Genomic DNA, 24,531 nt, shown 5'->3' with positions numbered 1-24,531 from the left:
GAGAAAGTCAGCCCCACCTAAGGCTCCATTTTGAGTATGTACAAATTTGATACTATTCACACCTCTAGTTATTCATCTTAAGCATCAGGTCTGTACCAAGCTGTGAAACACAACTGTTTTAGACAGCAACACAATAAACCAACCAATATTTATTTGCAAAACCGTGCTGGAAGGCATTTTCTTTATTATCATTGAGAATGTTACAGATAGGTGTGCCTGCTGTGAGGCAAAGCTTGTAAGAAGATGCCATGAAGGGAGAGACCAAGCCGAGGGGTGCTTCTCTTAGCAAGCGTTGGACATCTTAAGGATGCTTTGTGTTTCTCTGGCAGGCAGAAAGCAGAGGAAGGCTCTTCTTGCCGATACATGTAGTTGTCAGAATCAGACCACCACTCCATGAGAGATTCAGTAGTTGCTGGAACGGACTTTGCTGGTGGTGCTGGTGGTGCTGCTGGTCATGCTGCCACTGCCGCCGCCGTAGCTGACGCCACCGCTGCCACTGCCGCTGCCGCCGCCGCTGCCACCACCACCACCACTGCTGCTTCCACCGTAGGTGACAGTGGTGCTACCTCCGCCATAGGATGCTGTGAAAAAGAGAGCAAAAATGTGTAAAGAGAGAACACTGTGAAGTCCATGCTTTACAGTGAAGGCTCACCACAAGAACATACGAGTCTCACATCTGGCATGAGACCAAACATCCTTCAGGAACTAGGTAAGGGATATGCTCCAATAAGACAAAAGGATGTATGCACATTGCTGAGTTATAGTTCCTTGACACCACCCTAACTCCTCTAGCTGATGAAATCCTGAGCTTTGTAGATTGCCGAGATGCTTGGGATTCTCCAGCACACACCCTAAACTACAGCATTAGAGCTTTCTAGCAGAGAATCCTAAGTCCCTCTTGAAACCACATATCCCAGAATTCCACAAGGTGGAGTTATAGTGGGATAAAAATGCTGCCATTCTGCAGTGTGGATACACCCTATAACAGTTCATATTCATATTGAATTTCTAATGCCATAAACAGCATAACATATTGACTTTTCTATTTCACTAAGTAACCATATAGTGCTGAATAACAGTGTGGTCCAATGCATGTCTGGACAGATGTAAGCTCCACTGAGCTCAGAAAAAGTATCTCCCAAGGAAATGTACTGTGTGTGCTGCAATGTTAAGCCTACATTCAATTGCTGGTCCCAAGTAAAACAGACCCATTGAATCAATGGGATTTACATGTGAGTCAACTGATCATATCTACCTTGAACTACAGATTGGATTTGCATCTTGGACCAGGATGGAAATCAAGGCGTATACCCTTCCCAGTAGCCCTACTAGTCAGTATAGCCAGTGGTGAGGACTGCTGGGTGTTGCAATGCAACAACATCTGGAGGGCTGCACATTTCTTATCCTTGCCTTAAACTCTCATTTTTATAGCCATCTCAGCTCTGCAGATCCTTAGGCTAGGTTAAAGTGCCTTCAAAGAAACATCCTGTTGGCACAGCACCCAAGAGTACCTGTTTATTCAGTTGTGCACATGTCTATTTAACTATTATGTGCTTGCCGCTAGAGTGCATTGGCTCTATCTCTGGTTTTCCCTGCCTGGCAATGAACAGACAGTGTTATTAAATTTAATAACAAGCAGTTTGCTGTGATTTAATACTGCATACATTACATGTGACATATCTGGCTGACTCTGGCTGCTGCCACACTGCAGAATTCATGCAGTTTGACACTGCTTTAACTGTCAGGAATCTTGGGATTTGTAGTTTGTTGTGGCACCAGAGCTCTCTGACAGAGAAGGCCAAATATCTCTCAAAACTACATATCCCCAAATTCCATACCACTGAGCCATGGCAGTTAAAGCAGTGCCAAACTGCATTAATTCTGCAGTGCAGATGCATCCTCTGCCTCCTGGTAGGGTTGGCCCTGTAATGCAGCTTGCTACCTGAAACGGCAAATTTGGGACAAAACAGGAGTCCAGTTATACTAGCAGATTAATTGCCAGGGAGGAAAAGGATGGTAAGTCTGTTAATTCGTGTAGCAAAGTTGCCTATATCACCTTTTGCAAGTAGGCTTGATGTCAAGATAAGGACAAACTTCAAAATATGTCACTAAAGTTTCTTTCTGGGGCAAAGAGCACCTTGGAAGGAAGAAAACTTTGTCTCAGGATTTCAGCATGATACTATTGGGAGTAACTCAGGGATATAGCTATAGGGACAATAAATTGAGGGTATTGCCCCCAAACAAAATTGTCCTCCTCCGTATGAAATGTTCTGTCACTTATTAGTATTACAGTAACTTAAAACTTCAGTTAAGTGTTTGAAATACATTTCAGGTATCCCAAAAAGGAGCAGGCAAAGTGATAAAGGAACCAGAATGCAGGGAATGTAAGAGTTCCAGATATGAATGATTTTCAATATTTCACTCTCTTCAATGCTAGAAATTTAAGACTTCCAAAAACAAAAGCCAACTTTGTAACTCATACTTTTGCCATAAAGATCATGGGTTGGACCTATATTTAGTCATACCTAGAACTGGACCTGTTGAAATAAATGGAACTTATGTTATTCATGTGGTCTTATAAATAATTTTTAAAAACTTCAAAAAGTAATTTGATTTCAGTGAACCTGTTCTAAATATTGAAATTAGGATTTAAGATAGCTATGATAAATGACTTAGGTACCCTTCATTTCAACATGTTTAGTCTAAATCCACAAGCACATTTCCCCAACAAATGTCATAGTTAGCAAGGCCCAATTAATGTGTAGTTTGAGAGATCAGCTGAAATCTTTCTTACCATCCTTTGGAGACCATGCCGACAACCTGAAAAGGAGAAAAAAGAAAAAGGAACAATGAGCAATGTTGGGATGGACTAATGTACATAACTGTCCTAGGAAACCTCTGTCATTAGGCATTTGTAGTTTAGAGGATACTTTAAGTTATAGGATACCTTTTAATAGGGCAGCCCATTGGGATAGCTGACCCTATGAAAGAATTTTCAATTCTGTATTTCTATGCAAATGTGTAAAAAATGCTACAGTTTGTCCACATAGGGGTGTGTGAGGGGAAAAGTGTATCCATGTGCACAATAACTTGGACATCTCTAGACTGTTTGCTTAGATCAGCCTAATGTGCACGTCAAAGTCAACCAGACTCATTATTAGAAGTGATTTCTCCACACCTTCTACCATAGTGGGACGGACCTTCAAGCTGTGGTGTTTACATAGTCATGCCAAAACCTTCAGTCTTGCGTGTGAAAATCAATGCACAAAATGAGTTGGTTGTAGGTTGAGGTTTTATAGGTGAATGAAATGTTATTCTGTGTAGCCAGTTATAATGTGAACTGGTTCAGTGGAGTCCCTACAGCTGATGTCACCTGGTGCAAGGGGACCAGTGGGGATTGTAGACTGCCGTGGCCTCCAGAGAGACATTTGGGATATGGCTGGAACCTAAATGGAAGTCACTAACCCCCCTCCCCCAGCAGCCTGGGTCATTTGCAGTTTGGTGCAACTGATGGGCAAGTGAGAAAGGGACACAATTCTTTTTTTCACTTGCCCAGCAGACACTCCAGTCCCGTAGGGTGTATCATCCCACCAGATGTGCACCACCCTCTCGGGTGTCACCCTGTGCAGTCCACACCCCCACATCTCCTAGTGACACCACTCAACTGGCCAAAGAGCCAACGTCAACTCCCTTTTTTTTTTCTACCAAATTATTTTTCTACTGAGAAAATATAATATGGAAGGTGATCCAGGAGGGAACCCAACATGGCCTTTGAAGGCTCCACAATTCCCATCCTCACTTTAGGACAACACTTTTTGTCCTTATGGATGGAAATAATATGAAATTTACATTCATCTAAACTGAGGCTGGGCAAGATGTAGCCCCAGGTTGTTTTTGCTGTTGCTGATCTCTCCTAGCTCTCTCAGGTAACCTTTCTTCTCACCATAAGCAAGACTAAATTGTTACTCTAGAAACAATACACCGGAGGCAGGGCTATGTATGTATATGTACCTTCACATTTCCTGTTGACTTATGGTGATCTCATAAATTTCATGAGTTTTTCTTAGGCAAGGAATACTCAGAGGTGCTTTTGCCAGTTCCTTCCTATCAAATATAGCTTACAGCACCTGAAACTTATTGGCAGTCTCCCATCCAAGTGCACTAATTTCTTTTTTTGTATACAAACTGACAAGTATTCCAGGACCTCTCCTTTCTTTTCTGTTTTTATTTCAATGGCCTAGTTACGTACTTGGAGTCCTGACTGTCCAGCAGGTTGCGATAGGTGGCAATCTCCTGTTCTAGACGTGTCTTGATGTCCATGAGCATTCTGTATTCCTGGTTCTGGCGCTCCATGTCACACCTCAGCTCTGCCAGTTGTTCTTCTACACCTGAAATCAAGTTCTGGATCTGAGCTAGCTGGGCACAATATCGTCCTTCTGTCTCTGCCAAGTTGGTTTCCAAGCCTGCTTTCTAGTGAGAGACCAAAATCAGAGGTCTTAGAATTTGAAAATCTCCTTACATGCGAATGATTAATTGTAATCTCATTCGTAACACAAATAATAATAATAATAATAATAATAATAATAATGTTTGTTTATACATCCTTTTCCACCAAATGATAGAACATCAAGCATATATAAACAAAACAGATGATAAAACACAGACAATAAGAATGCTAAATGCTTAAATATTAACATAATATGCTAATCTACTAAAACAACTCCCTATCAGTCACTACTCATCTTGGCAACCTTAGGCACAATCAGTAACTCAGCAGTCTGGCAAATCAAAGGGGAAGGTCTTCAACCCTTTGCAAAAGCGGGTAAGATCCTCCTCCAGTCAAAGGTGCAAAGGAAGATCCATAAGAACAGCTAAGAATCAATGTTCTAAAAAGAAAGTTGTAAGTCCTTGTGAATGACTGAATCTATCAATCATCTCCCTCCCTCCCTCCCTCCCTCCCTCCCTCCCTCCCATCTATCTATCTATCTATCTATCTATCTATCTATCTATCTATCTTCTATATGAAGTATTGATTTATTACCTTGCAGCCTGCTCTAGCTACTTAAAGAAAATACACAAACATAACCACACCTTAACAATAATTTAAAAACCACAGACACTTAAAGCAGCCCAAGAAACCAACCCTCGTTTTAAAGACTGGAGGTCATGCTAAATAATACAATTGGTAAGCTGGAATGGGGATGGAGCCAGCATGACTTCCCCTTTGGGGGAATTCTATGGTTGGGGTGTTGTTACCAAAAAGCCCTGTTATGTCTACCCAAAAACGCCTGGTGAGTGGGACATGCAACACTCCCAGGGAATTGGAGGGAGAGGACAAATTATTTTCCCCATCCCTTACCATCCAAACATGCTTAAATATGAAGATTTTTAGAAATACATTGTGCACACAGAAGTGGCCTCCGTGTGTTCAGTGGAGTTTATTCCCAAGAAAGTGTGCATAAAATAGATTGTAGACAGCCACAGTTACTCCTGGGAGGGCTCAATGACATGCGTCTTAATATTTGTTAGTGTTGATCATTTAGTGTATTTCTGACTGATAACTCCTGAAGAGGTTCAACAAGGGCCCAATTGTCCCAGGCTCAAACTCCCCCCCCCCCATTCTGAGGTCCAAGACTTCTGGTTGACCATGTTTGGTAGACAAAGATGTTAATTGGTTTTCCCCTCTGGGCTCGTATTTGTATATTAATTATTATGATTTTTCTTCCATTGATCTGATGTATGCAAGGGAATAACAGCATACCATGCTAAGCTGTGACTGCAGCTCAATTTCCAGACTCTGTATTGTGCGCCTGAGTTCTGAAATCTCACTCTTGCTGGTCTGTATCTGTTCCGTGTGGGTGGCAACTTCGCGATTTAGTTCTTCAGTCTGAAAAGAAGGGGATTGAAATACAATATATATATATTGGTAGAAAAATATCACACATCCTCAGCATGGGAGGAAAATAATAATGTCACAGAGATCTCATAGATTATGTATGCACCTAGGAGAAATTGATATACTACAGACTGGGTAACAAACCTTTGTGCAGGTGTTCAAATGTAAAACAAATTGAATTCTCTGTAAACCTAATTGACCAGATCTGGAAAGTAATGTATTAAATTCTATGATTCTACAACCAGATCTAGAAAGTAATGCATTATATGCAACAATGTAATCTGTAACATTATTCATTTGGGGATAATGAGGGCATAATAATGTCTGCTAGCATATTTCCACGTAACAAACAATGGCGGGATACAAACCGCCGCTTTGCGGCATTCCCCCGCCGGCGCCATTTGCTCCACGCGGGAGCTGCAGCAGCCAAACCGCGCGGCTCCCGCGCGGAGCAAAAAAGAAGCTCCATTTCGGAGCTTCTTTTTGCGGCGCCTCTATGATGTCGCGAGGCACCGCTGGCGCATTCGCGATGTCATAGGTGCCGCGACACGTCTGGACGCTATGCGTCCAGTACGTAAAGATGGCGGTGCCCATGTGGAAGGGGCGCCGCCATCTTGTACGTATTGTATACGTACTAGGGTTAGGGGGGTGCGGAAGCACCGCCCCTTCCTAGCCCTAGTACGTATACAATACGTACTATATGGCGGTTTGTATCCAGCCAATATTTACTCATTACTTAGAAGGGTGATATTTTTAGGGCATTTTGCAGGAACCTTTTCACATTTCAGGCCATTTAAATCTATTAATCAATCACTTTTGTTTACACACTGCCTTTCCACAAGACTAGGTAATTTTTCTTATGTTTTGGATTTCCCCCCCTTTTTCCTTGTAAAGGAACCAAAAAAATAACAAGTATCAAACCCATCAATGTAACAAATACTTATCTGTCAAATAGCATTAATAGTAATGAATTCTGTTGAAGAGAGTAATGAGTTACATAACTAAAAATAACTTCCAAGCTCTGAATGAGACTTTTTTCAACCACATTTGATTTATGGGAGAGGTGCTACAGCTTTCTAAAAAAGAATTTTCAGTTCTGATCAAAGAAAATATTCTTGATTCTTTGGAAAGATTCAAGACAATTTAAGTAGTATATACCTCATTATAAAACAGTAGACATGTTTTAAATAGAACGATCACAATCATTAGGGGGGGGAAAGAGTCTACCTTGCTGAAGAACCAGGCCTCAGCATCTCTGCGATTCTTATCAGCCAGATGTTCATATTGTTCTCTCATGTCCGCCAAAACTTTGGTGAGGTCGACTCCAGGTGCAGCATCCATCTCAACACTGACCTTTCCAGTCAACTGAGTGCTGTATTCTTTCATTAGCTTGGTGAGACAAGAATTGAGACAACACAATGAGGATCCACCAAATGGCAACATTTGCATCTTTTCATCATTCTGTAAGCAGTCATGGAATTGTTCAAAGCCTTAATGTTTAGGATGGGCAATCCCATCACTTTCCCATGGATAAGTGATATTGTGCACTAGGGGCCTGAACAGACAGGCCAAAATAAATCTTCTTTGGGTCACTTTGGAGGTATGCTGTTTAAATGACACATACATTTTAAGATGCCAGAAGCTGAGCCAAAGCTGCGCTTCAGTCCTTAGGACTGGAACATGGCTTTGGCGTGGCTTCCGGCCTCTTAGGGCGCATGTGTCATTTAAAAAGCACACTTCCAAAGTGGCCCAAAGCACCTTTATTTTGGCCTGTCTGATCGATCCCTAGGGGAAGGAGGTTTGTCTACAAATTTGTTTGAACATTGTAGTCTGCCATCCTTTCTGGTAGCCAATAAATCTATGATTCTATTATACTGTGAACTGAAGCAGTTGCTGTGCATGTATGTGCGCATGTAGCCACCCTCCCTGATAACACAATGCTGCTGCCTTATCTCATGGTAAGATTCATCCTGGCTCCATTTTGAAAGCGAGATTGTTTCACCAACAACTTTAAAAATGGTTAATGTGATGGAGTGTATTGGAGCATTTATTTGTTGGTAGCCAGAATCCCAGTTTGAGGTTGCCACCAGTGACCTAGCAACAGTTTGTGGACTTCTGGATAGGTATTTAAGAACACACATTATACAAGAGATCATGACAAAAGGAGAATATCTTTTCTTGGACTGTTTGTAAGAGGTAACCCAAAATGACTTTTTAGCTGGGGCTTTCCTCCTTTCCTTTTCCCTTCACTCACCTCTTCGTGGTTTTTCTTGAGGTAGGCCAAATCCTCATTCAGACCTTCAATCTGCATCTCTGAGTCAGATTTGGCCAGAGTGAGTTCATCCAGGACTCTGCGCAGGCCATTGATGTCTGCCTCAACACTTTGGCGGAGGTGCAGCTCATTCTCAAATCTGCGCATGTGTAAGGAAAAAAAAGTCAAGAATTTAGAATAAGTGGGAGAGGAATGGTTTTCCTTACATTCTTCTTCTAGGCATTCAGATGATGTTTTTAACACATCTCCCACCATACTGGTCAAACTTATATTGTCTGCCCCCTACTCTACTCCCTGTTCTACCTTTTCTACCTTCTTGTCCCTACAGAGAGACCTTGGGAAATGGAAGACAAAGGTGAAAAGATACTTACTTCAATCTGAAGTCATCAGCAGCCAGTCTAGCATTGTCAATCTCTAAGATGATCCTAGAATTGTCAATGGTGGTGGCAAAAATCTACGAGAGAGAGAAATAAGATAAGAGTGTCCATGAATATTGACAAAAAGAAGACCCGAGAATGCACTGGTAGAAATCTCACACATTTGGGACATCTCCAAGGAATCAAGGCAATACATTTTTGAAACGATGACTACAAAACTAGAGGGTAATAGATATCCTTCATGATAGATCAGAAAGTAAAATGTACAGTTATCTTAAATTCTCCAGGCTTCTTCTGAAGAGAAATTAGTCCAGCTGATTTCTTTCTGGATCTTGGATAAATTTTAGGATTTCAGGCTTATTCATTCTTTTGTCCTGGCGTGGCACCAAGGAAGCAATGGGAAGCCCCTACTTCCATTTTTGATAAGCCACAGTAGCCCAATAAAGTCTGGCCAATCTTCATGATGATTGCATGTGTGTATGTTTGGAAAGTGCCAACTTCTCTGACGATGGTTTAAAATAGGGTTGTTTCACTATATCAGAGCCAAGGTTGACCATCATTTCTCAGGTCTGCACCACACAGTAACCTAAACTAGAAATGAAAACTTCTATCACTGGAGACAGGGGGCATGGGAGCCTGAGGATCACCTAAGCTAATGCTCATAATATAAAATATAGCTTAGCAGTAAGATACTTTTTTCAGTTTTATTTTCTCCCAGTTTCTCATTTTTCTTGACTCACAGTTTGAGGAAATTTCCTCTCTTAAAATGGGTTTATCCTAAATATTTTCATGAAATATTTATTATATTTGTCTGCAGTCCTCCAGATATATACACAATTGTAAGCAATTTTGCCTGATATACATATTTTTGCAAACAGTTTTTGAATTGTAATGCATTTTTAGGTTGGAATCCTGTCAGCCAAGTACACTGTGCCAGCACAACTGTCTTCTGCACTAGTGGGTGCACTATTGACAAGCTTGTGTAAGAAGGTTTCTGAGACCTTTTCACATAAGCAACTCCCTAGATGGTGCAACTCCCTGCATCGCTCACAATTTAACAGCTCTGACCCACTGGACTAGTTTCCTTCATCCTCTCTCTCCTATGGAGTAGGGCCGGCAGATCTTAAACTTTCAACAATATTCCACTTTTACTGTTATTATCACTACTATATGCTTTTGGGCATGTTTCCCTAATACCTTCATTTCTCAGTGACAGACCTCCCTAGATGGCAGACCTCCCCAGTAACATTCAAGGAAGTATAAATTTTTTGAAGGACAGTGAGTTTTAGTTTGTGTGCTGATCCAAAGGTACACATATGAAGATTTCTGTCTGAAAATGTGAAGCAAATGAGTGTCTTTCCCATCCCTTCTTTAGTAATGTGTATGTTCCATCTGTCCCATTGAGTGGTCTGGTGCTATCCTGAAAAAGTTCAGTGTGATTTGAAATCAATGAGGTCAAGGCATTTAATGTGTATTTTAATTCCTCTGAAGTCAGTATGACTTAGGCACACATCCTTTTGTTCTTCTTGGAAGATGGGTTGCACTCTATACTGTAACTGCCTCAGTTCCCATTTTTATTTGGAAATAAAAAAGTCTACTTTCCATGGATGTTCATGAGGATGAATGAGAACATATGGAGAATAAATAGCAAGAGTCCCTCTTTTTATTTCAGAGTTGAACAGATCTTGGTGAATTTTGTGTGTGTGCCTTCTAGTCACCTGTCAATTTATGGCAACCTCATGAATTTCAGAGTTTTATTAGACAAGTAATAACCATTCTTTGCTTGGAAATATAGCCTACACCACCTGGTATTCATTGGTAGCCTCCCATCCAAGTACTAATCAGGGCTGATCCTGCTTAACTTCCAAGACCAGACAAGATCTGGTGCCTTTAATGTATTTAGGGAGTAAGGTTTGATCCCCAGGATAAGCATAGCGAACAGAAGCTACACTTCTTTGGCCATAAGGGAGAGCAGGTAGTATTAAAAAAGAGTGCCTGGATAGTTTAGTGGTCTATGAGGCCCCTTGCAACTCTATGATTCTATGAAAAACATCACTAATTGATATTTGTAAGGAATGGTTTGTCCATTTTCAGCAAGTCTGAACCAATATCCAAGAATCAAACTACTTAAAGGTGGTCTACTAAACCACATTATTTTAATCATGGATTGGATCTTAATTTATTAGTAATGGAAAACAAAACATTATAATAATGCATTCATTTATTGCTCATAATGGTCTTAATGAGCAATAAGTAATCCAAGGAATCCAATGATAGAGCATATTCTTTGTAGTGTTAAGCTGTTGGGTTTATCTCCTCTCCAGATAGGGAGAGACCACATGCTTGCTACCAGTGAGAGTAGCCCATATTGATCTAAGTGGATCAGATGTCTGGTTTCTCAGACAATGCGACTGAAACAAGTTTACACAATCAAGTTCATTACTACTGACTGACTTGCATGTTTGAAAGATCCATCACAGTTAAACATGGCAGTTTTTTCTTTTTACCTTATACACAACAGTTATACCCAAGTAGAAATGGAAGGCCTCTGAACCTGTACAGAATGCCTGTCTTGATTATGGAATAACCGCAGCCAGCCCCACCCAATCTGGAGCGGAAGCGAAACATTTCCTGGCTGAAGGCTTAATTCAAGGCAAAATATAGACACATAGGTCTAGGAAAGCCAGCATGATGATAGTGGTTTGAGTGTTGGACTAGAAGACTGGGAGGTCAGCCATGATGACCTTGAGCATGTTGCACACTGAGAAAAAGGCATGGGCCAAGCCTCTCTGAACAAATTCACCCCCTTCCTATCATATGTTCACCTTTGGGTTGCCATAAGTCATAAATAAACTGAAAACACACAACATCAATAGGGACACTCTTTCTAATTTATGATCTCGAAAGCTGAATAAGTCTCAGACTATACAGATGCACAGTCATTGCTTGCCTACACTTTTACTGCTACTCCTGTTCTTTTAACATTAACCGACAGACACAACTTAAGGAGATGAAGCTTCCCAGGCCTGAGGAGATGGTTTCCCCAGTACTTAACTTTAGGGTGGGTAAAAAATGGTTGGGCCAAACACAATGAATCAGTATTTGCAAAATTATCTGGGGCTTGTGGGGGGAGATATCTTTTGGACTGCCATTTTTCCTCCCCTTCTAAAGCTTCTCAGCTGTTGCATGAATGTGTAGACAAATGTAGACAGCAAGCATAATTCCCATATTTGAATCAGGAGCCAGAGGAGGTGATAGTGAGGGGTGGAGGCAGAGAGAAGAGCTTCAACCCTTTGACAATGACTGGCTTTAAAAACATTTCACACTTCGTCCTTGTGTGCCTTCAAGTTGTTTCTTACTTATAGTGACCTATCATTGGGTTTTCTTGACAAGAATTTTTTCAGAGGAAGCTTACCATTACCTGCCTTTGAGGCTGAGAAAGTGTGACTTGCGCAAAGTCACCTAGTGGGTTTTCATAGGCAAGTGGATATTAGGCCCTTAATCTCCCAGAGCCACCACTCAAGCAACTATGCCCCACAGGCTCTATTCACAATATTTGCTTTCAAAAAGATGTTTACCTGCCATTTACTTCTTTAAAGCTATTCCCATAACTCCTAACAGCATGCATCCCATCTTATCCAGTTTCTCTCTTAGCAACCCAACCAATTTTATAGCTCTGTTGCAATCAATGAAGCAGCATGCTTCACATTTCTTATTAGTTCGCATTCCTGCACCACAAACTGATTAAAGTTTTGTATTGTTTGTAACCACTCCTGATCACTTCTTGATGCTGGCTTTTGTTATCTCTTAGTGCCATCAGGCTGATATATATATATATATATATATATATATATATATATATATATATATATTCCTTTTTTAAATAGAGAGACAAGTCAAACAAATTTGTTTTCCGCTTGGCTTGATTGAAAAAAGAAAAATCATAGTACTGCAATTGGGATTATATTAGATAAAATTCTCCCCATAGAACAATGGAATAAGACCATCAGATCATAGACATACATCATGTCCCCATTACACTCACAATTTAAAATGATGGAGATGGAGGTTGCAGCAAGCAATCCCCCTCCATCCTATACATATTCCCTTCTAGATGACCCTACCTTGTCACGGAGGTCCTCGATAATCTTGTAATAATTACTGTAGTCCCTGCTTGGGCTAGTGGGTGCCTGCTTCTGATGCCAATCTCGGATCTTGACCTCCAGATCAGAGTTTGCCTCCTCCAGAGCCCGCACCTTCTCCAGGTAATTGGCCAAGCGATCATTCAGATTCTGCATGGTGATCTTCTCATTTCCACTGAGGAGACCTCCATCACCACCGCCAACCGCAAAGTCAAAGCCGCTACCAAAGCCACAGCCTCCGCCGAAGCCACTACCGTAGCCTCCACCGTAACCTCCGCCAGCTCCTCCACCAAAGCCGCTAGCCAAGCCAACACCTCCACCAGACATGAATCCAGCACCATAGCCACCTCCTAAGCTGCCTCCATAACCACCTCCGAGTCCTCCTCCAGAAGAGACATATCTAACAGAAGAAGTGGAGGCACGGCCACCGCCTCCACCCCCGTGGATGCTGGCTGATCCCAGGCGGGAAGAGGACATACGAGTGGAGCCACCGCCACCCCCAAATCCCATACCACCACCATAAGAAGAAGAGGAACTCTGATAGTAGGTAGACATTCTGGAAGTGATGGATGAAGGCTCAGATGCAAGACTGTTACTCGGCTTGGTTGAGCATGAAAGAGCTAGGTTTTCCAACTTTGCCGGGCTCCATTTATAGTTGTCACTGTGGGGCGTGTTCTATTCTACTACCAGAAAGCACACATGCTGCCAAAACACACCCTGATGGGTGAGGCTAGCTCAAAGCATGTGCTTGCATGGAAAAATAGCCACTCATCCCAAAGGGAGCGGTGTTTTCTACATGTATTTTTCTTTAGGTTCAATAAGACAAAAGGTATTGTAAGATAGATTGACATATTTTTCTCCCTGATGCAAGAGACATGTCACAGAGATTGGACTGTTCCTTTCTCAGTTTCTCTCTCTCCATCCTTTCCCCCTCTTTCCTCCCCCTCCTTCCAACATGTGAAAAAAGTGAAGGGAATCCACACTGAAACTCAACTTCATCTCACTTCTGCATTAACAGAGAAGTCATCCATATCAACACCCACTATAGCGTGCAAAAAAAGTTTCTTTCTTTTAAAAATTCCCTTTCATTTAACTTCCCAACATCCCACGCCTCCTCCTCCCCCATATCATTTAGCCACCAATTCATGATTCATTTGTTTTGACATTTTTCTTTCAACTTTCTCCTTCCCAGCTATTAATATCAATCAGGATTTTGAACACACACATATTCTTATTTAGAAATAAAAGCACAGGGTTTTAAGAACATCTCTTTGCATTTCCTTGATTGTTTGTTATATTTCTATCCTACTTTGGGAACAGCAAGCCCAAGGCACATACAAGACTCCTCTTTTCCATATCCTATTCCTATTCCAGCTCTGTGATGTAGGTCAGGCTGAGAGACAATTGGTCCAATGTAACTCAGTTAGTTATGTGGTTCTGTAGGAAGTAGAACATGGAAGTCCCAGACTAACACCATAGCCTCACATAGGCTCTTTCATTAATGAATAGAAACTGTGCAAGATTTCACCATGTGCTATGTTATCACTTTCATTTCAATTCAGGCTTGGGCAAGAGATTTTCCAGGCAGATTAGGTCCTTCATCAGCCCTGTATTTCTTCTTCCAGAAATATAATTCAGTGTTTTACACAAGCCACATGTGAATTTCCATATGAAAAAATGTGAACCATTGCAGATAAAATGTACTCCATACCTGTGGGAAGCAGGTTTTTTTTAAAGGATGGGAATCAGAACACTGTGAGGGTGCATCTACACTGGAAAAATAAAACAGCTGGACACCACTTTAACTACCATGGCTCAATCCTAGAAAATGCTGGGATTTGTAGATTTTCTGAGGTACAAGAACAGTTAGTCGAAGGCTAAAAACCTTGGAATCCCAGGATTCCATATGATGGAGCTACAACGCTTAATGTGGTGTCAAACGGCATTGTTTTTACAGTGTAGATGCATCCTAAGACACTACATGCAGCAGCATTTCTCCAACTTTGGGAGCTTCTCTTTTAACTTATTCTATCTTCACTCCCCTCTAGTACCACACATTGACACACTCTCTCCCATTGGGTGTCTACACAAAGGATCTTATGTGCAATTGGATGCTTGACATTTTATGTTGAGAACCTATAGATCAAGATGAAGATGATGGACACTAAAGTAGCAGAAGATTATTTGCCTCCTTTCCTTTCTCTTTGTCATTGCCATGCTCTTCCCATCTAGCTCTGATTTCACATACATCCCCACCACACCCAAACTAGGACCTAGTGAGCAGACAGGCTGGGACCTTATGTCAAGTGATGATTTAGTTCTCTTCATTTTGAAGGTCTTTTCTTAGCTGTGGTGGCTGGTTTCCATGTCAGTGCAGTAGTCCATCCACTCTAGATTTCAGTCAGACCTTTAAACGCACAATCCAAGGTGCTAATCATATCTGAAAAATAAGGTCAACAATGTGAACAAGGGTCAGAATCCTCTGTCATGATGTATGTTACATAACTCTATAATGCTAAACAACAGAGGCACTAACAAACCCTGTTAGGGGCTGTTTACATGGGCCAAAAGGCCTGTGTCCCCCCCCCCCGCCCCTGTTTGGATGATGTGAGCCATTAACTCCAGGCTAGGATCAGGCTGGGATTGGGCAGACCAGATGTGGATCAGGCCCAATCCCAGGTCAAAGGGGCCTTAGCACAGGTTAAAATAACCTGCCGTTTCCAAAGGAGTTTTGTGTAAACTCTGTGGCAAACCCTGAGCAGTGGAGGAGCCTTGAAGTCGTTCCACATCCTTGCAGGCCACCTAAAATCCTTTAATGGACCACATGCACCCCCGGGCCATATGTTGTGCAGGCCTGCTCTAATAGGAAGACCCCTATCACTGCATCTGACATGGAAACAAGGCAGTTGGCCAGAAGGATGCAGCCAGGCAACCTATTTCCACATCACGTGCAGCAACAGGGGTCTTCTTACTAGTGGCAATGGTGGAGGGCAGTGTGGTCATAGGAGATCCAGGGTGCAGCAGTGGGTGTACCAGCCTGGGGACCAATCTGGGTTGGGACCTGGGCCAGGATAACATGGGGTCAGCCATTACTATCTTAGCCTGTCTGCTCAAGGCCATACTAAATAACAAAGATGCATAAAGAAACACTTGCAAGAATATCCTCATGTGTGCTGATACTTCCTAACTGGTATCCCAATGCATGAAGGGACCAATACACAAGAGGACTGATGTTCATTGGTCTTGATGCACATTGGTCCCTGATGCACATTGATCCTGTTGTTCCTCAGTCCCAATACATGTCAGCAATGGCATCATTAGAGGGTGCAGTGGGTGCCAACCACAACAGGTGACACCCTAAAGGGGGGGGGGTGACACCACTTCTCCTCAAATACCTATCTTTTGTCAGAACTGGGCTGTGGCACTTATCGGCTTCCCTTTAAAATGCTTTAAGAGATGGTGGGAATGGGGTGAAGCTCAGTCAGAGGAGAAAGAAGAGGCCCCAGAATTTCAAAATTTTACATTTTTATAATATATATATATATATATATATATATATATATATATATTATAAAAATGTAAAATTTTTATATATTCTTTTAAATTTTTTAACAAAGCATCACTTTTTAAACAAACCTTCACTATGTATATGTAAATACCCTTAGGTTGTGCATGTGATATTGTAGTTTGAAGGTACAATTATAATTTTGCTGGTTCTTTATGTCAGAACTGTTAGCATTATATTCAGTGGTATACGGGAATTACAATTTATGAGTAACATTAATGCAAAAAAGCATTCCTAAGGATTCTGTATGGTGTGAAATAGGAGGAGGTCAATGGGGTGGGAGTGTCACCATGAGTTACCACACCGAATAACACCAACTCTAGTGACACTACTGTATGTCAGCCACTTTGCAAGCTCTCCTATGTATTAGTAATGTAATAACTGCCCATTACTGGATACATATATTATGAAATTGCCCAATTCTAATTCCCACAGACATAAGTCTATACGTTCAGACAGTATACCAGCAAATATCTGTAAAATCTGGGATAAAACATAGAGCAGATTTATTGCCCCAATGCCACATAAACTACCAGTCACAACTACTTGGCACCAGAGGAAGAAATAACGTGGAAAGAATGGGGATAGGCTCCTACAGCACAAAATGAAAAAGAAAAAGAAAAAACCCTAGCAGTTCCACGTGCAAACTTCTTATTCAAAACTAACACCATGTATTTGTGAAATGAAATAACCAAGTTAGGTAAGCCTTGCATAAGTAAACAAAAACATTCTGACTCCTCTAGAGTCTGCCAAATAATTACAAAAATAACTTTTTTTCTTTCAACAGCCTCCACTTTTTAAAAAATGATTTCCATTTTGGTGGAGAAAATGTTAGATCTCTGCTTTTTCAGTAGCTGATAAAGCAGGCTAGTCTGCTTCCCCCCTTTTTTCTGTTTGCTCTTCATATATACTCAGTAAGTGATTCTGGGAGCAACTGTTTACCTTGCCTGTTGTATGTAAGCACATATCTACAGTAGGATCAGAATAATAGAATCACAGAGTTGGAAGTGACCACAAGGGTCATCCAGTCCAACCTCCTGCCATGCAGTAAAATACAATCAACGCGCTCTTGACAGATGGCCATTCAACCTCTGTTTAAAAACCTCCAAAGAAGGAGACTCCAACATACTCCAAGGCAGCGTATTCCACTGCCAAACTACTATAGGTAAAATCCCATTCTTTCCCAGGTCAAGCTTTATTGCATTGTTTACTGCAGACCCTCTGCTGCAATCCAACAGTCTGTCTTTCTCCATCCCACCTTCACCACCCTCCCAATGCCAATGATACCAAACTACCACCAAACCGAAAACTTCCAGATAGACATGAGACAAGAAAGGGACCAAAGAACTTTGCTGACTTTGGCTTTAATCTTTAAGTGTGCAGCTGAAGTTACACCCCGAAGAAAGAAAAGATGGAACTTTGGTGTGTTTGGTGGTGAAATTTATACAAACTCTCCTCAGTGGTATCACTGGGTGGGCACAGTGGTGCAACCCACACCGGGTGCCACTCCAGAAGACAGGTGACACCTAATCGAGCCATCCTCCCACTGTGTATGTGTGAGTGCACCTGGCCCTGCTTCTTTGTGGCAGTGGTTGCTTATGAGGAGACACCACCATTGTGAAGAAGGACAAGGCTGAGCTCTCCATTACTGTTTACCCATGGTGGTGGTGGTTCCTCATGAGGAGTCACCACCACTGTGAGGAAGGACAAGGCTGAGCACCCCCAGTCCTGTTTCCCATGGCTCTGGTTCCTCATGAGGAACTGTCACCATCATGGAGAAAGACAAGGCTGAGCACCCTCAGCCCTGTTTATCCATGGTGGTGGCGGTTCCTCATGAGGAGCCATCACCATCGTGGGGAAGGACAATGCTGAGCACTCCTAGCCCTGTTTCCCTGTGACTCTGGTTTCTCATGAGGAACTGCCACCATCATGGAGAAGGACTAGTCTGAGCACCCTTAACCCTATTTCCCTGCAGTGGCAGCAGTTCCTCATGAGGAGCCCACCACCATGGGGAAAGGCAAGGTTGAGGCCATCAAGCCCTGCTTTCCCATGGTGGCAGTTGTCTCCTTGTGAGGAGGCCACTACCACCATAGGGAAGAAGAAGGAGTGAGTGTGGCCCTTTGCCCATACCCCTCATCAGCCCTGTCCCCTGACACCAGGTGACACTGGGGCTGGCAATGCTACTGACTCTCCTATTGGATCCACATGTTCAGAATCAGGCACAACCACCACCTCTTAGCACTGAGGGAAACAATTCCTCCTCTCCTCTCTAAAAACTGTATTTCCTGAAGAAGGAGAAGAAGAAAAAACTCAAGAGGAACATGGCTTTCATCCAGGGAGTAACAGCAGACATGTCAAGGAAATGATTGATATTCCCTAACCTCTTGCCACATCTGTATACCATGGAGGATTTGTTACTTTAATCAGCAAGTTTAGGCAAATCCTTGCTAATTATGAAATTTTCCCCCAACATGTATATTTAATAGGAATAAAATTAACCCTTAACTCAGGCTGATTGTTATCTGATTCTTGGAAAAAAATATGACTAGTTTGTTTTTCCCTCCTTGCTGTGGATCAGAGCAAAGGAAGGGAGATTGCTTCTCAGGCAGGCTGATTTGGAGCATTTCCACACTGCAGAAATAAAGCAGTTCAATACTACTTTAACTCTCTTGGCCCCATCCTGTGGAATTTGTAGTTTGGTCAGGGATGTCTGGTTCCTCACCAAATTACAAATCCCAGGATTGTGTGTGATAGAGTCATGCCAGTTAAAATGGTGTCAAACTGCTTTATTTCTGCAGTGTGGACACATCATTGATAACATCTGAATTGAGCAAATGTAGAGGAGAGGCTGCCAAGTAATTGGACTGTGGGCAGCTGAGGAAGGAAGTCTTCAGCTCTGTAGGCTTGGATGCCTATGAGGAAGAACCAAGAAGGCTTTGTGCTTGCTCAGATCAAACTGCACATGCCATGCAGGCATCTTTGCATTAATGGTGCAGATTTTTAAAAGAAATTAAATATGAAAATAATAACTGGCATGGTGGCAGGGGAGAAGGACTGATACATCAGCACATCATACCAGATATGAAAGTATAATTTAGATATTTCTTTCTTCACTGGGATCTGAGCTGGCATTTGAAAAGAAACATTTTTGTTCTCTTAGTCAGCATGGTGTAGTGGTTTGAGCATTAGCCTAGGTCTCTGGAAACTACGGTTCAAATCTATGCACAGCTATGGAAACTCATTTGGTCACCTTGGAAAAGTCGCACTCTCTGAGCCTCAGAGGAAGGCAAAGGGAAACTCCTCTGAACAAACCCTGCCAAGAAAACCCTTTGATAGGTTTGCCTTAGGTTTGCCATAATTTGGAAATGACTTGAAGGTACACAACAACTAAGTGAATACCAGCTCAGAAGAAGAATATTCTTCAGGATCACAGCAGGAAAACAAATAAGGATTCCTTTACTCCCTCCATTTCTGCTGGCCTCCAGAGGTTGAAAAAAAGATTATTATTTTTTGATTGCAGCTCCCAGAATCCTCTAGCCATAACTGCTATGGCTGTGCTAGGTGCAGTATTCACAGAGTTACAGTCCTCTTCTGCTCTGCTCTTGCAAATTATCAATCTTCCTAGCTGATGCAATATGCATTTTGAAAAATACACCCTAAATATACAGATGAGTTTAACATCATGTCTAGTTTTCCTGATTTAAGATAACGGCAGGTAATAATGTTGTGTAAACTGGCATGTCAAAGTTGAAAACAAATGCTGATCCGTTTGGCTGGTTTCTTTTGTATCAGCAATGTATTTAATATTAGTATGCATTAATATTGTTTCTTGGCCCCTAGTGACTATATTAATTGTGCTGAGTACAGTGGCAGCTGGCAACAATGTCAGTACTGTGGTGATTCCACCCTGGGTTTCAGTCAGACAAAGATATAAAATTGAAGAATAAAATTAGGATTGTCCAAGCCATCATATTCCTTATCACTATGTATGGATGCAAGAGCTGGACAGTGAAGAAAGCAGACAGAAAGAAAAGCAACTCATGGTTGGCCAAAAAGACAAATAAATGGGACCTCAAACATATCAAACCTGAACTCTCACTGAAAGTCATGATGACTAAACTGAGGAGGTTGTACTTTGGACTTATCATGCGAATACATGATTCACTAGGAAATACAGTAATGCTTTGAAAGTTGGAGGGTAGTAGAAAAAGAGAAAGACCACATGCTAGATGGATAGACTTAGTGTAGGAGGCCATGGCACTAAGCCTGTAGGATCTCAACAGAATGAATGATGATGGGGGACTTGGAAGTGTCTCATTCACAGGGTCACCGTGAAGGCAATTAGCAACAATTAATATTGTTTTATGGGTCCTAGTGACTATATGAAATGTATAGGCTGAGTACAGTGGCAGATGGCTCCAATGTCAGTGTGGTGATGAATCTGCACTAGGTTCCAATATAAACTTGAAGTGCTCTAGCCAAAGTACTGAATCTAGGTGTGGGACAGGTGACCCAAGACCAGGCTGATCCAAGACCGAAGTAAAAACTAAGATATAACCTAATCCCAATGTCAGAAGACCAGCAGTTAAACCTTTCTGCAAGAGGGGCAACAAGACTATGCCGCTTTCTTGACTTGAGGCAGACAGGTTAGCTTGAGAGCTTAAGGCAGGCCATATGGCAGATGTAACCCTGTCCTCCAACACATCTTGGCATCTGCTAAGTGGAATGACCACTACACTTTATTAATGGGTGGGGAAAGTGGCTAACTGAGTTGCAACTAATAAATCAAACAGTGCAATAACAAGTAGTTCCTTTAAGAATATTTTCCCTCACAGGGAAAAAAAAAAACCCTATGAGAAATTGCTTAGTCAGATGGCAGCATAAATTCTGAGCCAGACCTATGACAAGTTATTAGCTGGCTTTGTCTTGAAACATTTAATTTTGGATAGTAGGGTATGTAAGGTACCTCCCATTAGTGACCTGACATTAGGCAGGGCAAGGCTGTTGCCTCAGGCAGCAAATGCTGTAGGCTCATGGAAAGCTGTAGCAACATCCCTCGTCCTTCATGCCATGGAACCTATTCTGTGACTCCTAACATACTATTTTGCCTTGAGGTACATGTTCCCAGCATAATAGTCAGCTGCTAACCCTGTTCTGTATATGAATGTGGTGAGTGGAATCTTATTTTTTGTTTCAGGCAGCAAATAGCTTGAATCGATCTACTACTGCAGGACTGTCATCCAGTCTGTTTGCATGTGCATCATTCATGTAAACATGTTTCAATGTGGGAAACTATTTTCCATACCTAGGATTCCTGAGATTAGCATTGCCGGTTTGGCAGTATCCCATTTGCATCTCAGGGCCAAAACCTAAAACCAGTGGTTGAGTTGTTATGATATATGGGGGCATGCCAGGAGTGGGATTGGTTAGGATTGGAAGGCGAGCTGAAACTGTTTCGGATTGTGGGATGGGCATGAGGGCTGCTCCCCTTTGGTAGTTGCACTTCTCCAAATTTTTGCAAAGAAGCAAAAACAAACAAACAAACAAAAGCTGGGGGGGGGGTACAGATTAGATGATATTTATTTATTTAATTAAACCTCCCCATCTCCCATTGGTGCTCCCACACCTCGTGCCACCCAATTCAGGAGGTGGGACTTCTGGGGGGTGGCACATGCTCCCTTCCTCCATACTTTCTCATCCTTTTCCTCATGAAGAAAAGGATGGGATGAGGAATGCATACAGGGATGGCATGGGGAGGGTTTTTGGGGCGTCACCTGGTGCATGCTGCACTACTGCACCCCCCCCCCCCCCGTGATAAATTGGAGACAAACATATGCTGAAAGAAATCAATTAGTCTGAAAGGTGTTCCTTGTATTCTTCTCCTCTCCCTTTTCCATTCTTCTAAATTGGACCCAACGCAACTCACAAAAGATGCTTTTAAAGAAGTGCAGTTTTTAAAATACAATTAAAAAACATCACATCAATATAACAAGTTAAAAATACAAAACCACTGAAACCATACAAAAACAAACAAGCCAATGAGAATCCTCCCTGGGCGCAGTTATGTATTAAAAGCCTGCTTGAAAAGAAATGGGTTTGCCTGGTTGTGCAAGGAAAGCAGGGAGAGGGGCCAGCCTCCTGTGGCAGGGAGACCCAGAGAAGACATACAGTATTTCAGATTGTCTAGACCTAAGACATATAGAGCTTTATAACCAGTCCACAGGATACTCTGAACAAAGCCATGATCATGAAATAAATGTTTTAAAAGGCATTATACAAAACAGAAAAATATATAAAGAAGCATCTGTATCATGTCAAAGTTCATATAAACACATACATGTGGCAAAATTCTCAGAGCACTTTCAAAGAACTGCATATATCAAGAGAAATAGATTTTGAAAAGGAAATCATGAAAAGGAAAATGAGTGGGAGAAGGAATCTAATAGCTGAAAGAAATCAATTACTCTTAAAGTTGTTCCTTGTTTCCGTCTCCTCTCCCTTTTTCTTTTCAGGCTGTGACAGACTAAAATGGCTATCTCTTTGAAAACTGTAAAAAAAATCATATTAATTTTTGGTTAGAGTTGTTTTTAAAACTTATTATTGATATGGAAATGGGGGGGGGGGGGGGGATGAACCAAAGGCTAGAAAAACAGAGAAATGGAGAGAAGCCCAAATTGACAGATGTGCCAACCTGTGCCCAGTTAGAGTAGTAAAGATGGAAATCTTCAAAAAGCCCAGAGCAATTGAGGGAAACAGCCCTTGAGAGTTGAATAGGCATTTCCTAAAACGTTGACAACCCTTGCTGAGGTTTGCTAAGCCATTTAACCAGTCCTTTCCTGTGAGTCTTTTCTTAGCATCTTCACAGTTATGCTACATTTCCCCTTTGCCATTACATGTTCGCTTAAATCAAGGAAGGCTGGGACACAGCTATGACCATATTTCTCTGGCATGCCATTCTTCTTGATAGGTGAATGTGCCACAGCATGTTTCCATAGATATGCTTTGCGAAACTTGGCAACAACTTTGTTAATGGGTTTCAATAGAATAGCATTGATTTAGTTTGTTCTCTCCAGCAGCCAGAAGGGATCATTCACGATTTTATTGAGGACACTTGGACCTGTCCAAGTTTTTGTTCAACCAACTTGTATATCCTAAACCATCCTTTCACTGGTAGATTTTTACAAGGAACACACAGCAGTGCTGATTTAACTTGCTGCTGAGTCTTGAAAATTATGTCTCAGTACCAAGGTTCAACCCTGGAATATCATCAACCTGCTTCAATGCATGCAGAAGGCCCCAGGGTCAGCCCCTGGCTTGCCCAGGTAGAAGGCTGAAGCAATGGGTTATTTTTCCTGGATTTGAAAATATCAAATTTTGCCACAACAAGAAAAACTTGAACAAGACAGAGCAATGGACTGCGATTTGTATGAGGCTTTTGCTCCCAACAAGGGTGAAACTCTTTCATTGGACTACCATTGGCAAATTTTATCCATGCAGCAAATTTTATCTATCTGCAATTGAAAATCTAAGTTTTTTCCAGACACAACAGTACAGAGTCTCTTTGAGAAATTGAGTGTTCACTGTCTAAGAAAGAAACAGTTAGTTTCACACAGGACAAGGACAACTGGATCTCACGGGAAGTTACTTTTCTATCGCTAATGGAGTTGATATTTTATTACCTGTGTTTTATTGGCCTTTGACCCTGGCCAAGAACAAGTGGCTTCTGACTGCACTGAAATCCCTCAATAGCATCTTAACTGACAACAGAGTAACATCTGAGACAGAATGTAGGCCTATGACTCTAACATCTTTAGTTTTCCCCTCTTGTGTGATTTTAAATTTATTTACCTAATGAAGAAGCCAGTGAAGCTTTGAAAGCATATGATACATTTTCTCCATTTTGGTTGACCAATAATGGTAGTGCTTTTTTGTGGGTTTTGTTGTATAGAACACACTTGTGTGTCAAAATCGACATTTTTCAGAATGTTGTGATTCTCCTTCCATCTCGAGAAGATATATTCTCTGTTCTGGATCTCCCTGTGGATAGCAAAATCTGAGGATGCTCAAGTCCCATTATCTTCAATGGTGGCATGGCCATTCGGCCACACTGCCATTGGGGACAATGGGACTTTGCTGCCCTCCCCCCTCAAAGCCAGCCTTTCTGCTCTCACTGTAGCAGGTGGCAGGAGGCTGCCTGTTCTTCCCTCCTACTGCTGCAGATGCCACCTCCTTCTTCCTCCTCCTCCTCCTCCCCTTCCTTCCTTCCTTCCTTCCTTCCT

The 24,531-nt window shown here is 41.9% G+C and overlaps 1 protein-coding gene across 1 annotated transcript; it reads right to left on the bottom strand.

The window, feature by feature from the left end:
• Window positions 1-205: 205 nt before the first annotated feature.
• Window positions 206-13,281, bottom strand: LOC149309142 (keratin, type I cytoskeletal 19-like). Its single transcript, XM_089531856.1, has 8 exons — window positions 12,670-13,281; window positions 8,540-8,622; window positions 8,151-8,307; window positions 7,124-7,285; window positions 5,762-5,887; window positions 4,250-4,470; window positions 2,795-2,820; window positions 206-581 (listed from the first exon to the last, which is right to left on the bottom strand). Exons 1-8 carry the CDS (start codon window positions 13,240-13,242, stop codon window positions 403-405), a joined length of 1,527 nt encoding a protein of 508 aa, XP_089387982.1. The 5' UTR covers window positions 13,243-13,281; the 3' UTR covers window positions 206-402.
• Between the last annotated feature and the right edge of the window lie 11,250 nt (window positions 13,282-24,531).

Source organism: Sceloporus occidentalis, unplaced genomic scaffold, assembly GCF_023333645.1.
Source record: "Sceloporus occidentalis isolate IW3139 unplaced genomic scaffold, rSceOcc1.0.p SCAF_7, whole genome shotgun sequence".
NCBI classification, from domain to species: Eukaryota; Metazoa; Chordata; class Lepidosauria; order Squamata; family Phrynosomatidae; genus Sceloporus; species Sceloporus occidentalis.
Note: the sequence above shows the minus strand (reverse complement) of the source record. Positions and strands in the feature narration are given on the sequence as shown.